Here is a 14,173-nt window from a genome sequence, read left to right as displayed (position 1 = left end):
TGAAACAGCAAGACCTTTTCTTTTAAACTCAGCAAATCCATTTCTATAAAAACAAATCAGAAACCCTCAACTATCAAATACTAGCTTTTAGAATACCCATTCTTGAAACAATGGAGAAAACGCAAATAAACAGGAATCATCTCAACCCAGAGCAACAGGGGGCAGTCCAGGTCTTCAGAGGAAGGACCCAAGGGCATGGCCAAATGGAGGGAGCAGCCTGCAGCTTTCAGCTCTAACCGCTGCAATGCTCCCCGAACGTCCCTGGCGCTGGGCCACGTAGTCCATGCTCTCAGCACACCTCCCCCCACCCACGGCCATGCTAGAGGCAGGGACACTGGGTGCTCTGGGGGCAGGGACAGAGGGCTGCTAAGAGAAACATGAAACTGCATTTTAAAGAGGAATGGGTGTCATTCTCCTCTTCCCCATTCTCTTTTCTCTTCAAGGGATTCAGGACGTTCTTGTTACACTCCACCGACCTCACGAGCTCCTAAAGCCCAGGAAGGCAGGGTCCAAAATTGGATTGAAAGGACACCCTGAAAGACCACGTCCTGGCTCGAATCCGTCCCCTCTGCGGCTTCCCTTCTCCGGCCTCTAGAAGACAGAAGGCCAGGCCGAGCAGCCTCCAGCCCACCTCCCCTGCGGGCTGTGCCAGGGAGACCCTCTGGGCCAAATCACCTCCCAGTCCTGCAATGCATGGGACAGCCTGCGCTGTAGCCCTGGCTACTGTCTCCTACAGGGACAGTCTGCACCGCGGCCGGGGAGCAACCATGGCGTTCGCAGGGGCCCTGGATGAGCGAGGCTGCCAGCCAGCAAGGCTCCTGCAATATCCGGGAACCAGTTCTCAGATTCCAAAGTCGGAGGGCAATTTTCCCCCTGAGACCTAACAGTCAAACTGAGGAGGAACTGCTCTCCGGCTTCCACTGCAGAGACAGCAGTGCCAGGAAGGGTCGGGGGTGAGGCCAGACGGAAAGGGGAAGCAGAGTTCTAGGCGCCCCGCCCTGCTCTCCTCCAGCAAATTCTTTGTGCTGATATGTGGCAGGCTAGCGCCCCATCACATGGACCAGTAGATTATGAAAGAGAAAATGTTCATTCATACTAAGATGGAGTTCAGATACTTTCAGTCTTCAACTTTTTCTCAGTGACTATTTCTGGTTTTGTGGACCAACCGGTCTCTGTGGGAACTACTCAGCTCAGCGCTGGTGGCCCAACCACAGCCACAGACACATGACCAGAGCATTTACCAAACGAGGGGGCAAGTCCCACGGCCACACTTGGCCAGGCCCTGGTCTATCAAGTCACCCAGACCTCAGCCTTATGTAGAGAAAGCCACCCCCCACCGATGACAAGTCACACCACGGCACCAAAGAGCCCCAAGCCTCACAGAAGCATGATGTGGCCCCCCCCCCAGCATGCACAGAGCCCGAACAGCACGGAAATGGATAACCGGGGCAGGCCAGACCCGACCCAGCTCAGGATCCCCTTCAGTCCACGACTCGAGCAGGACTGTTCTAGGCTGTTGGCTAGCATGGTTTTTCCCACATCTCCCTCTTCAGCAGCAGAAGGCGGCACTGGCTTGCCGCAGGTGCTTCCCAGCGCGCTTCTGAACTGCTCTGCCTTCTCCCTGCGGAAGCGGCGCAAGCCAAGCAAGCCAACCTCACCTCGTGTCAGTGGAGCATCTTAGTAGCTGACCCAAACTGGAACTCAAGCCCCTGCGCATCTGCCACTGACTCTGTCCCGAGTCAGCACTAAGCCAGAGAGGGCTCCTTCTTCTCATCTTTTATAAAAACATAGTTTGAAGAGTTAGAGTATATTTTAGGCTTTTTATTTTTATTAAAATTTTGTGTGCATATGTCTGTGTATTACACAATTTGTTTTCAGAGAGGAGGAACTGTCATTTCAAGAAGTCTCTACTGTACCCCAGAGTGCCCCCGGCATCCCAGGCCCACCCGGGGAAGACAGCCCCTCAGTCAGGGGCTCCAGCACTGGGCGAGTCAGGAGAGAACCCCGGCCATGCACACGTACTGCTGACTCCTGCTGTGCCGCCAGCACTGGTCACTGTGCGTCTACGTAAGCTACAGCATCGCTAGCGAATGGCAAGATCAAGTGATATCACTGGAAAAGTAGATGAAACTCTCTACTATGATGTTAATAACCTCAAGCCCCTCAGCCATGAGGCGAACACTAGTGTGTTCCCGTTTTTAACTTAGAAACATTTGTTTCTACAAGAAACAGTCTACTGAATCCTGAGCTTGGTGCTGTGTTGTCTTATGATGAACCCCTCTGGATGTTTTACAAATTATAGATATCTAGTAAAAAGACTTCCTGAGGCAAAGGAATTACAATTCATTCTGGAAACATTCTAAATGAGACACTGCTTTTTTCACACATTCCTTTCATAAAACTCCGGCATCTTCCTCACACATACACTCAAACACCACCCAAAAATATTAATAATAATGTAATCAAAATTCTCAGGTGCATAAAAATTTATTTCTGTAGCAAAATGAAAGGAGCAATCATGAGTTGCTAAATTAGACATTCAATCATGCAAATTTATAATTCTCCTTAGTCCCCCCAACTGGACACAAGAACCCATCTGAAGTTCCAGGGAAAGTGCCAGTCACCTGGGATGCCACAAAAGGAAGAGTAAATGAAAGACTGAAATGCCTTTGTTTTCAATAATTTTGCCCACGGCCAAAAAACCAGTAAAGACAAAGACTTCCTTCCCATTGCATGTGGGCTAACACAGAGGCAGAGGAGGAGACCTGTGCCAACCCCACTGCTCTCCCACCAGCAAATCCAACAGGCACCTCCCTCAGCCAGGACTCCTCCCGCTGGACATCTCACTCGGATGCACAGGGATTCACTGAGCTACTTTTCTTTTGCAGAAAATGTCTTTCTCTTTACTGTCATGCTCGAACATGAGCCCAGAGGAAACAAAAGCATCTGCACCTCAGTGCTGAGTCCCCACAGTAAACACAGCTCAAACCTACCAGCAGCACTTCAGTGCACACGGGAAAGGAACTTAAAAACTCAGCTATTTACTTTCTTTTAAATAAAAGAAATATAAGCAATGTAGGCCTGCTTCCAACCTGACGTTCTCGTGAACCAAGGCCTTCGGGCAGTTCCTCAGCCTCTGCACTGGTGACAATTCAGGCTGCATCGTTCTGCTTGAGGCCATCCTGTACACAGCAGGATGGCTCACGGCAGCCCAGCCACCAGCTGCTGGATCCCCACGGTGCCCTCCCTCGGTCCTAAGAACCAAAAATGTCCTCCTATGTTGCTGGATGTTCCCTGGGGTCAAGATCACTCCAGGCGGGAGCTGCTGCCTGACAGGGTTCTTACACGGTCTCTGTGGGAAAAATCAGGCCAAGCAGTTTTACCTAGTTGTTAAAATGCTGCCGAGACCTGGACTTTGGTTACATCACCAAAAATGCTTTCTGTATCATCAACCATGTGTCAGCTCCCTCCAAGGAAGGGACACACAGGACGTTCTGGGGTGCACCAGTACTCCCTCACAGAGCCCACGCCATGAGGGCGGGGCCTCTACCTCAGAGATGACTAATTCAAATTCCACCCCGACCCGACTTTTTAAGTCACCCCTCCGGCCCCCTGGGTTCCCCAAGGGGACTCCCACAACCACAGTGTCCCGGGAGCCCCCTGAATGACACCAGGCCCCACCCCGCTCACAGACCCTGCACAAGGGCTCGTCTCCTCTGGTCTCAGAAGCCACAACCATGAGATGCCCCCAGCCCCCTCCTGTTCTGGCATGCTCCAGGGCAGCACCCACTGACCGCCAGAGAGCGCGGGCCCGCAGACGGCCCGCCGGCCAGGAGCTGGCGTGAAAGCCGACATCCCTGAAAGGTCAGAGCCAGGGCCCATTCCTCACAGAAAGAAAAGTCCCCCAACACTAGGCTGGCTTTAAGCAGCTCTGCAAAATGAAACCATCACTAAACACCTTCCTTGACAATGCTGTACACCGAAAGCAGTATTTGTGGATTAAAAACACGAGTGTTTTTGTGGAAAACCTGCTACTTGTTTTCATAAAATAAAGTGCTGTGATGTACTAAAACCTCTGTGCCTGCTCATAGTTTTATCTTTATCACTACAAGGAAACGTAAGATGACTCCTGAACCAGAGGAAGGAACCCGGTTCCCCACTCACTGTCACGGAGTTGTCACACATCAACAGAGAAAAACCAAAACCAAAGGCTGAGGTGTTGAGCCCCCTGACTCTAGCAGCTCAGAGTCTGTCTTCCATGCAGGAGGGAAGAGGGCCCGCCCCACAGAGACCTGACAACGGATCAAACTAACGCAGCTCCTACTCAGTCTGACCCACCTCTCAGGTGATTTATAATAATGTTTCAACAGAAGACCAGTTTTTAGAAGGAAAAATAACCTGAGAAGATCCGAGCGAAGCTCTCAAAAGCTTTGAGAAAATTATAATACTCTTTGGTATCTGCGGGCTCTTCATTCCGGTCCTTCTGTCACTCCTCCTCCTCCTCCTCCTCAGCCTCCTCGTCCAGACTCCAGCTTTTGTTGTCAGGCACGTGGCTCGCCGACCCCTCCTCCTCCTCCCGAGCAAAGAGCTTCTTGAAAACTTCAAACTCCTCAGCGGAAGAACAGGCTGTCCTGGCCAGAAACTCAGCTTCTGAGACTCTGAGAATGTCCTTAAGTAAAGGGTTGGGGACCTGTGTCTGACCCTTCTTATCGGGGGTCTGGTACCGTCCTAGGCGCTCGAGGAACACATGTCTCTGCTTGATCTTGGTTATGGAGTACTGCAGGAAGTCAGTCCGCACCACGTCCGCGTGTTTGACCCCCATCCTAAAATAGGCATACTGGAGACACAGACACAGTTAGGGGTCCCAGGCACAGTAACCTACAACCTGTCCTGCCACAGTCTGTAATCAACGCAAGCTGCCCAAAAGCACTCACAAAGAATCGCCCAACTAGCCGGGACACTCTATGATGCCCAGCATTTGTGTGATGGCTGACAGTTTTCAAAGCATTTTCAAATTCACGTTGAGAAAAATTTAGCAGAAAATAAAGGGGCAAGAGGGATGTGAGTGTGGAAAAGAATAGGCAAAAAATTCAGCAAACATCTAGCAATTTGACTTCAGTTGTAATAACTGATACCCAAGTTAGGACAACTGTCACAATTACATTTCCAAAATCAATATGCAGAACAGGTTCTAAAGAAAGGAAGATTTTTAGCTCTTCTTAAATTAGGCATTTCAAGCAGAGGCCCCATTTGGAGCCCAGGAATGGGACCGGGTCATTCATTATTAACAGCAGAAAACTTGCAGGATAGGCTTTCTGTGAAGAAGTGAAAAACCAGAGCCAGACTCTGGCTGGCGCGTGCAAAGAGGATCTAAGCCTCGCGCCTCGCCCACTATAGCTCTCAGGGTGCCTGTGGCCTCTCACCCATGGAGCTGACCTTCACTACAAAGAACATGTTGTTACTTCCCAAATCCCCCACCAGTCATCCTCACCTGGAATTTGTATTCCAGTTCACCGGGGTCCTCCTGAAGAACATAGGGGCATCTGTGCAAAATCCTGGCCACCTGTTGTACCGTGAAAAGACATTTCTCCTTGAGAACACCAACAATGCTGTCAATGTCCCTCTGATGCATGGTGAGGATTTGAGGGCAACAGAGAAGCACCGTCTTTAGTTTCCCTGCAGAACATAAGAAAAGGCAAGTACACAACTTCAGGACATTCCAGAAAGCCAAGGAGCTTGGCACACCCACGCCAACACTGAATAAATGAATGAGGATGCGCTCCTCCACGTGAGGGCCAGCTTCCGATGCCTGCCCGGGGGCATGTGGCAGTGGAAGGGGCCAGAATGACTATCTCCGCTCTGACCCCCTCCCTGGTATAAAAAGGAGGCCTCTTGCTGGCCTGCCAGCTGAACGGCATAAGCCTCATATTCTAGGCTTCCTCCTCTTGCCTTCTTCATCTAAAGAATCTCCCACGGGATCTACCGGAAAGATCAGACAGTAGGATGAGACACTAGCTTCCCCCACATTGGGGCTGTGGGCTGACATTTCCTTCCACAACAAAGTAGTCATTGAAGCATCCACAACCAACCTTCCTAAGATCTGGGAGCCTGAACTCGATGAGAAGGAGTTCCATGATAATAATTATTAACAGAATAATGACGAGAATACTCACGAGGCACAGCCACAAACAACGATGTCCTAGTTAGTGGGGTGACCATATCTTTTACCCACATTAGGGCAATACTGAGCGAAAGAGGCCCTATTAATAAACGCATTAGGGTAACTGAAACAACTGAAGGGAAATTGGGGCCTATGGTCTTCCCATGGATAGCTGGGCAAAATTCAGTACCTGGAAACTTAAAAGCATTTATTTAAACTGGTATTAACACACACACACACACACACACACACACACACAACTGGTATTAACAATATTCCTAACAGTTGAGCTACTCATTGTCTTACTAAAATGTGTCTAGAATGACTTCCAGGAGTTTAGACTTTCCCTCTGCAGCAGAAGGCTTTGCTCAGTTTCGTAACATATAATCATAGCATATAAAGTATTAAGTTTAGCCTTTTAGATTACACTGCAACAAGGCTAACTTCTTCCTTATCTTCTGGAGAAGAAGGCCCACAGGGAGCCTCTGAAATTGAGCCCCAAACAACAATATCTCCCCCTGAACAATATCTTACCAGTAAGAGTCAAAAATGAAAAGAAAAAAAAAAAAAATAGTGGCCCTCCTGTGGTCAACGTGCGTAAAGATCCCTGGGACCCTCATGGGCTCCCAGCCCCCTTCTCCTGATGGCCCACCCAGGGATCCAATGAAATCCTAGAATCTTCGAGATGTGGATCCTGCTGGGGGGAACAGTCACTTCCCCGTTTCCTAGGAGTCTGGGACCATCTCGGGTTCCACTGGAACCCATGTCTTTACAAGGGACTTTGTAGTAAGCCTTTGGCTTTGTCGTACGGACAACACCAAGCTAAGGTAAACGTCAAAGACCGCGTAAGTACACGAATGTTACTACCACACACTGACCTCTGTCTGCTGAGCACGAGCACATACCACAAGCTCACCACCCACTGTTCCAGACCCTAGAGCCCCCAGAGTGAGCACACCAGACAAGTCCCCCCTTCCCTCCTGCAGTGCCATCAGCAGAGGTCACTGCTTCTCACCTCCAAGCCAAACCACACGTTACTCTCGAGAACTTTCCCCAGAAGCCTCCCCTAGCCCACCCCACCTGGGCTACTCGCACCCCAACCCCGACTCCTCAGCGCTGGACATGAAATCAGGGCCTTCTTGTACCTTCTCCAAGACCAAGCTTTCGCAGGTAACTGGAGCGCTTCCTCACGTGCATTAGAGGCAGTTTCAACAACTGAGGACTTTTTTTCAAGGCCACGTACACAGGCTCTGGGTTCAAACCCAAGAGTAGTAATTCTGTAATGATGTCCAACAACTGTTGAGGGTGCGGACTTGGCCGCAGACGGAGCAATTCGTTAACGTGGACATCACTGAAACCCACGTCCAGGAGGGAAGTGATGACCTTCTCTCGCTCCAGGAACCCTGGAGCCAAAGGAGTCCTCTGCTTCTCACGGGGGCACCGAGTGAGACTCGTCCCGCGCTCTGCTTCCTGCATGTACTTTCTGGATTCCACGCGGGACAACTTCTCGAGGCCCCCTCCATTGGAGGCTGTGGTCAGTTTACACAACAAAGATGCAGACGTCCTTTGCTGTTCTCCACGACGGGTCTGCCTAGCAATGCGGGCCCAGGGGAGGGGGACCAGGCGGTGCCAGTCGCAGACCTGTAAGACACAGCACCAAAAGGGGATCAGCTGCTCACCACTCCAGTGTAGAGGACACCCCGGAACTCTGGAGCCTGGAGCCAGGTTATTTCGTGTCTTGGTCCCACACAAGCATAGCAGGCTTCGTAACCACCTGCCGACGCCGACCTGAGCCTGAAAGGCCTGCGGAGGAGACAGTTTGCATGCAGAGAGCAGAGCCGAGCGAGTCCCTACCCGCCCGTGCTGCCCTAACGGAGGGGGCAGGGCCCGGGGAGCCGGAGAGAAGTGTCCCGCGGCCAGCCCGGAAAGTGGGCCCGGGTGTGGGCGCGTCCCTTCCCTCCACCCTCCAAGAGGCGGTGCCTGGGGGGCTGCAGGTGGAACTGAAAACAGACGCGCGGGAACAGAGGCGCCAGAGCGCACCCGCGCGCCGGTGCCGGCTCACGAAGGTCGGGGCCCGGCCTGCGGGCAGCGGGGAGGCTTCCGCGCGAGGAACGTGTCCACGGGGCAGCGCCGCTTGCCGCAGATGCCGGCGCCCCCGCTCGCGAAGCCGGCTGCCTTCCCGAGATCGGGACCTCCGAGGAGCCCGCCCTCTCTCCCGCCGGCCCGCGCGCAACAGCGGACAGTGACCCCCAGGCCGGCCGCCCGGGGCCTCGCGCGAGTCCGCACACGGCTGGGCCGAAGGCCGGCGCCCGCGCGCTGCGCGCCCTCCCGCCCCCGCCCCGCCGGCGCGCCCGCCGCTCCCTCCGCGCGGCTGGCGGCGACACGCGCCCCGGCGCCCAGCGCCCTCACCTGCCGGCCGAGCGCCGCCATGGCGAGGCGGCGGCGCGCGCGGCGCCGGAAGTGGGCCGTCGCCGTCCGCACTTCCGCCCGCGCCCTGGCGAACCGCGGGAGCGCGGCAGGCGCGTTCCGCCGCGGCTCCGGCCGGCGCCCCGGGCCTCTGCAGGGGCTCCCGGCCAGCGCAGCAAATGCGCAGCCCCTGCCCACGCACCCGCTCCCCACTCCCGACTCGCGGGCCCCGCCCCCTGGCGGGGACGCGGGGTATAGTGCGCCGGCCTCGGCTCCACACCTGGGCTGGAGTCCGAAACCCGCAGAGTGCACCTGCCCCGCCGCGCGCCGCGCGCCGCCGGCCCCGGGGCTGGGCGCCGAGGCAGCTCACGCTGCGAACGCGCCGTGTCCAAGGAAAGGTCGGTTGTGTTCGTCGTGTATAATGCTTTTACACTCGAAGCCTGAGAAAATCCTTGTAAGCCACCGCGACTCCCTGGAAGGAATCGGTCAATGAGCGTAATCTAGCTCTAGGAGTGAAGTCATGGCTGCGATGCACGGGTTACTCTAAAAGCCAACAGCATCTTCAGCGCTCTGGAATCGCACTGGGAACGTGGAGACTCCTACCTGCAGTCTCTCTGCAGAGAGCACTCAAAGCAGGCTTCCTACTGCCATCCGGTAGGATGGGTTTTTTTTTTTTTTAATAAAGATTTTATTTATTTATTTGACAGAGAGCACAAGCAGGGGGAATGGCAGGCAGAGGGAGAAGCAGGCTTCCCGCAGAGCAGGGAGCCTGATGTGGGACTCGATCCCAGGACCCTGGGATCATGACCTGAGCCGAAGGCAGACGCTTAACCGACTGAGCCACCCAGGCGCCCAGGTAGGATAGGTTTTGATTATTTTTTCTTAGAAGTCAGTCCCTGCAGAGCTAGCACTTTGCATTCATAGCCCATTGCACACTGTCTGAAAAAACATCCTGTAACTTATGTGTTACAAGCATCATATATACTACAAGGAAAAACATTTGGGTTTTTTTCACTCTGGAAAAGAATTCTTAAAATATCAAGAAATTCATTTGAATTCTGAAGCATAAAGGTCACTTCTTATTACACACTTAAAAAGTGTACTCCTAAAAACCATGCCCCTGCCATCCCTCCCCCTCCGCAGGTCAGTCAGTCTCCGCTGAGGGCAGGGACTCAGGCAGCACTTTCTAAAGGAACGGGATGGCAATATCCCCTATCCTCAAGGTTAAGAATTAACTCAGCCGCTATCCTGGCGTCGTGAGATACTAAAAGGCAGCTGAGTGCTCCCTAAGTGAATAGTGGAAAATGAGCACAGAACTTTACCAAAGCTGGGTGACCCCTGAGCATCTTCCTGAGGACTCAGCAGGAGGAGCCTACGACCTGCAGAAAGTGATGATGTGGTGGAAAGGGGGGCGGTCTTGGGTTTTTTTTTCTTCTTGCCATCTTAGCAAGGAAAAGAATAAAAGGTTTCCCTCTTACTCCTAACCACCTCCTCCCCTCCAACACAGATAGAATAAAGGCTGCTTTGCGCATGCTCACTGAGCTCCCTGATTCTGTTTCAGAGGGGGTGGTTTGGAGCCTGGAGGGGAGGAGCCATCTAAGTGTGCGAGAGACCCCCGGGCACCTGAACCAGATGGGAAGTAGGCAGGCTGGACACCCACTGCAGACGTGGGGCTGGGGCTGGTGTCTGGGTGACAGCAGCGCCCAGACGGACGGTGGGCTAGAGCGCCGTGCAGGGGAGAAGGGACGGGCCTGACAACAGCTGGCCCCTCCCCCGGCCCCCTTAGACTGAACAAGCTGCGGGTCTGGGCCCACCCAGGGGAGAGACACCCCCCCCCCACGGATGGAGGCTGAGCCCCTCTCCAGCAGGGGCATGTCGGGGTACACAAACATAAAAGTAAAGCGATGAAACACTCCCCACGCCGGCAACGTGGAAGAATTCAGTCAGTCCAAGTCCGGATCATGGCTCACTACAAAATTGCTTTAATTTGGAAATGTTCAAAAAATAAGTTAATGAAATAGTCTGGTCTCTGATAACCAGTTCTACCAACTCCACACATCAGATGAGCACATGTCAAGTCAGAGGAAACAAACACATGCATATATACAACATCAGAAAGATTAAAGCCCTTTCATGGCACAAAATTCAACCAAACGCTAGCATGCTTATCCAAGGTCATGTGAAAAATGAATTCCAAGTCTATTTATAATCCTAAAATCTGTAGCACCACCGGCTTTTGTTCTAGCATTTCTCAAACTTGCAGAGGAGTTTTTAGAAGGTGAATTGGGCCTAATGCTTGAGAATTTACTTTCTCTGACTGGAGGGGGCCTGAAAACAACCTGCTCCCGAGGGAGCAGCAGGGAGCTGGAGTTGGCGCATCAGGGGCCTCCCCTGGGGCACAGGGCCCCGCAGGGCTCCAGACCCCACGCCACTTCCCTGGCGCACCTGCTCTCGGCCTCCAGGCTCACACCGGACAGAGCTCCACTTTCTGAGAAAGAAGAAGACATGATACCAGGTGTTAACACAAGATCCTAAGACACTTGCTTCTCTCTGGTAGAATTCCTAGAACAAAGGACATCAGCAGGATGCTTGAGCACCCGCCTGGCACTGCTGCAGAGTCCCCGGCCCCTGCTGAGGTGATGCAGCGAGTTTATGCCCAGGGCCGCCAACACCAGCTCGGTCCGCCCGCTCCGAGCGGCAGTGACCAGACGCACTGGGCTGCTGCTGCCCAGCTCTGCAGCCAGGAGCCTCGTCGGAAGAGCCAGGGCCCCCGGGTCCCCTCAGAGCACCCCGCTCGCCATCTGCAGCCTCACCCTCCCCTTCAGCTGGCCCAGGCCACCGCCAGCTGCTCTCAAACCCTCTGCCCCCCGCCCCAGCCCCTCCTGTGGGTGCAGACTCAGGCCCCACGTGTTGCACAGGTGACGAGCCAGCGGCAGGCCCCGACGTTGGTGTCGGGCAGCGTGGAGGAGGGAGTGTCCTCTTCTCCCCAGACCCAGGAAGGCAGCCTGGGGCTCTCCTTGCCTTCTTGGCACACAGGTCATGCCTCTCACCTGGCTTGTTCATGCGACACACCTCATCCCAGGTGTAGTTAGCAAGATTCACGGGCTGTGTCACCCAGGGGTCTGTGGCCAGCTTCTCCAGGGTGGTGCGCTGCTCGGGCACAGGCTGCAGCAGCCCAGACATGAGGTTCATGAGATCTGGAGATATCAAGACCCACCTTAGGCATGTGGCCAGAAGACGGACGGTGGGTCGGGGCTGGGCCCAAGTGGAACAGGTCTCACACTGCAGGTCCTGGGTCTGCCCACCACGAGCACCTCTGACTGGCCCAGGAAACCTCCACTGACAAGCTGGGGGTTTGGGCACACGGGCCCAGCTACTCCCGGAGACAAGCTGCAGGACATGCCCGTCCCCTCTGAAATGAAAGTGTGGGGTTCAGGACCCCACCTCGCTCACCTAACCTACATGCGGAGCTTCTGGAGCGCAGTCTGTTCTCGGGGCTCTGGCCATGCAGAGCCTCAAATGACACCGGGTTCGTGTGATGAAAGTGGGGGGAGGCGGCCACAGGCGAGCCCTGCATCATCCCCCCCAGAAGGAAGCACGGGCTCTGAGAAGAGACCCAGCCTTGGGTCTAGATTTGGGTCCCAGTTCCTGTAACAATGTGGGTGTCTCCTCAGCCAGGCTGCTCTGAGCCTCCCCAGCCCAGAGGAGAGTCCTGAGGATGCAGTGAGAGCGTACCTGGAACGGTTGGTGGGGGGGACAGCACGAGGCAAGAAGCACGGCTCATGGGAACCCAGAACCTTAGCAAAGCTCTAAAAATCCTCTTCTAGGCTGCTACGGACCGAACTACTCCACGCCTTACCCCAGCCCTATGGTGAAGTCCTAACCCCCAGTGCTCCCTGGGAGGTGATCAGGGTCCCCTGAGGTCATCAAGGTAGGGCTCCATGATGGGATTAGTGCCGTTGTAAGAAGAAGAGAGACCAGGGGCGCCTGGGTGGCTGAGTTGGTTAAGCAGCTGCCTTCAGCTCAGGTCATGATCCCAGGGTCCTGGGATCAAGCCTCACATCGGGCTCCCTGCTCCGCGGGAAGCCTGCTTCTCCCTCTCCCTCTGCTCCTCCACCCACTTGTGCTCACGGGCTTTCTCTCTCTCTCTCTCAAATAAATAAATAAAATCTTTAAAAAAAACATTTACATGAGGGTTTAGTCACATTCAAGTTACACTTCTGTTCAGATCAGCGTTTGACGAATGGGAAGCAAGCAATGAGGCCGTCAGCACGGACAGAGTCGCTGTGCTCGAGGTGGGGGACCGGGCGCCCTCACCTTCTGACACCAGGTACGGCGGGTGGATCATGGCCTCCATGGTCTCCTCCAGCTCGCAGAAGGGGTTCTCCTCAAAGATCAGCGTGTACAGCGTGACCCCCAGCGACCACATCTCCAGCTCCGGCCCCTTGTACCTGCAAGGGGGAGGTGGCGGCAGCATTCGGGACATGCCGGGGCTCAGCCCACCCCACGTGCAGTCCTCGACAGTGGCCCCCAGCACATCCTGCGGCCCTTCTCGACTACGCCTTCCATTCCAGCACCTCTGCCCCCGCCAGCCATGCTCCAGCCACGTGCTGGAGAGGGAAAAGAAAAGCAAGACTTCATGTCCAGGCAGCTAAGAGATGCCCACCACGAGATAAGAGGGTGTGCGGCACGAGAGAGCAGAGCACCTCCTGATGGGAGGCTTCCTGGAGGAGGTGGAGAGAAGGCACAGCAGACAGAGTGGAGGCTCCAGTCCACGCAGGAGCAGAAGGAGGGCCAAGGTGACAGCAGCGACCTAGATATAGAGCGTGAAGGAGGAGGCAGAGGGGTCCAGGCTGGGCCAACCGGGCAACAGGCTGGCAGCCAGGGGACGACGGTGCCCCACTGCCATGCTTTGTCGTTGTAAGGATGGACCTCACCCAGCTTCCGTTCACCGGCACCCTGAGATGCCAGCGCTGTGCCAGGCATTTTATGTGGTCCAACCCTAAACCCCACAGCCAGCCTGAGAAACGGCACCCTCACTGTACACAGAAGGTGTGGAGCTGCGGCCGAGCTGCCCTTGAGCCGGCTGGCCACTCAGCTCTGGCCCAGACAGCAGGGACCACGGAGTCAGACAACGTGGCTGAGAGACACTGGTGAGAGCGGAGAGGGTGCAGGACATCGGGAGGCCGAAGGCCAGGACAGGGGCGCTGGACGCTGGGAGGGTCAGAGGACAGACGTCAGGAAAGTGCGGGATGAGAGGCTGCACAAGCCGGGGCGAGAAAACCCCATTCAACACTCGGTATTTTCGTGTTGTTTCAGAAAGAGCGATTTCAACAGCACTGGAGAGTAAAGCGAAAAATCCAATAAAGTACCACAGTGACAGCACCGTTTCTGTAAAGTGCCAAAGGGAAACCTTGTGGGCCACGTGACCTCTGTCGCCACAACGACACTGCCAGGGCAGCACCAAAGCAGCCACAGAGGCCACAGAGGCCGACAAACACGGCTGTGTTCCGAGAAAACTTTATTCATAAAACCCAGTGGTGGGCCAGGTTTGGTCAAGGGCCACAGTCTGCTGTCCCCTGGAGCAGAACGATGAGGGAGGAAGCA

The 14,173-nt window shown here is 54.7% G+C and overlaps 3 protein-coding genes across 6 annotated transcripts in view; 1 reads left to right on the top strand and 2 right to left on the bottom strand.

Annotated features, from left to right (window-relative positions):
• SNED1 (sushi, nidogen and EGF like domains 1) overlaps window positions 1-4,053 on the top strand; it is an 85,518-nt gene extending 81,465 nt beyond the window's left edge. Inside the window, exon 31 of the mRNA XM_028105201.2 lies at window positions 444-4,053. The gene's annotated coding sequence lies outside the window, so the exon portion shown is untranslated. The remainder of the gene's footprint in view (window positions 1-443) is intronic.
• MTERF4 (mitochondrial transcription termination factor 4) lies at window positions 2,469-8,604 on the bottom strand. Its single transcript, XM_028105202.2, has 4 exons — window positions 8,570-8,604; window positions 7,306-7,963; window positions 5,492-5,676; window positions 2,469-4,837 (listed from the first exon to the last, which is right to left on the bottom strand). The coding sequence occupies exons 1-4, from the start codon at window positions 8,588-8,590 to the stop codon at window positions 4,487-4,489; spliced, it is 1,215 nt and encodes a 404-aa protein (XP_027961003.1). The 5' UTR covers window positions 8,591-8,604; the 3' UTR covers window positions 2,469-4,486.
• A 1,921-nt stretch (window positions 8,605-10,525) lies between these two features.
• PASK (PAS domain containing serine/threonine kinase) overlaps window positions 10,526-14,173 on the bottom strand; it is a 38,733-nt gene continuing 35,085 nt past the window's right edge. For 3 of the 4 annotated variants that reach the window (XM_088021454.1, XM_088021455.1, XM_088021456.1), the window contains exons 16-18: window positions 12,884-13,017; window positions 11,617-11,763; window positions 10,526-11,054 (exon numbers count right to left, since the gene is read on the bottom strand). In XM_088021454.1, coding sequence (XP_087877580.1) covers window positions 10,945-11,054; window positions 11,617-11,763; window positions 12,884-13,017 — 391 coding nt within the window. In that variant the 3' untranslated portion in view covers window positions 10,526-10,944. Of the gene's footprint in view, window positions 11,055-11,616; window positions 11,764-12,019; window positions 12,215-12,883; window positions 13,018-14,173 lie in introns of those variants that run through there. The other variant, XR_015767822.1, reaches the window with a different exon arrangement.

This window comes from Eumetopias jubatus, unplaced genomic scaffold (assembly GCF_037043125.1).
Source record: "Eumetopias jubatus isolate StellerSeaLion01/CBP00866 unplaced genomic scaffold, mEumJub1_p1.0 scaffold_3, whole genome shotgun sequence".
Taxonomy (NCBI): domain Eukaryota; kingdom Metazoa; phylum Chordata; class Mammalia; order Carnivora; family Otariidae; genus Eumetopias; species Eumetopias jubatus.
Note: the sequence above shows the minus strand (reverse complement) of the source record. Positions and strands in the feature narration are given on the sequence as shown.

Bases quoted from the DNA above. Each gene is read 5' to 3' on its own strand.
- MTERF4 (XM_028105202.2), bottom strand. From the start codon at position 8,590: ATGGCGGCGCTCGGCCGGCAG. The intron at 7,964-8,569 runs GTGAGGGCGCTG...TCTCCTCCGCAG, and splicing joins TGGCGGCGCTCGGCCGGCAG to GCCTTTCAGGCTCAGGTCGG. The intron at 5,677-7,305 runs GTACAAGAAGGC...TATGTTCTGCAG, and splicing joins AAAGCTTGGTCTTGGAGAAG to GGAAACTAAAGACGGTGCTT.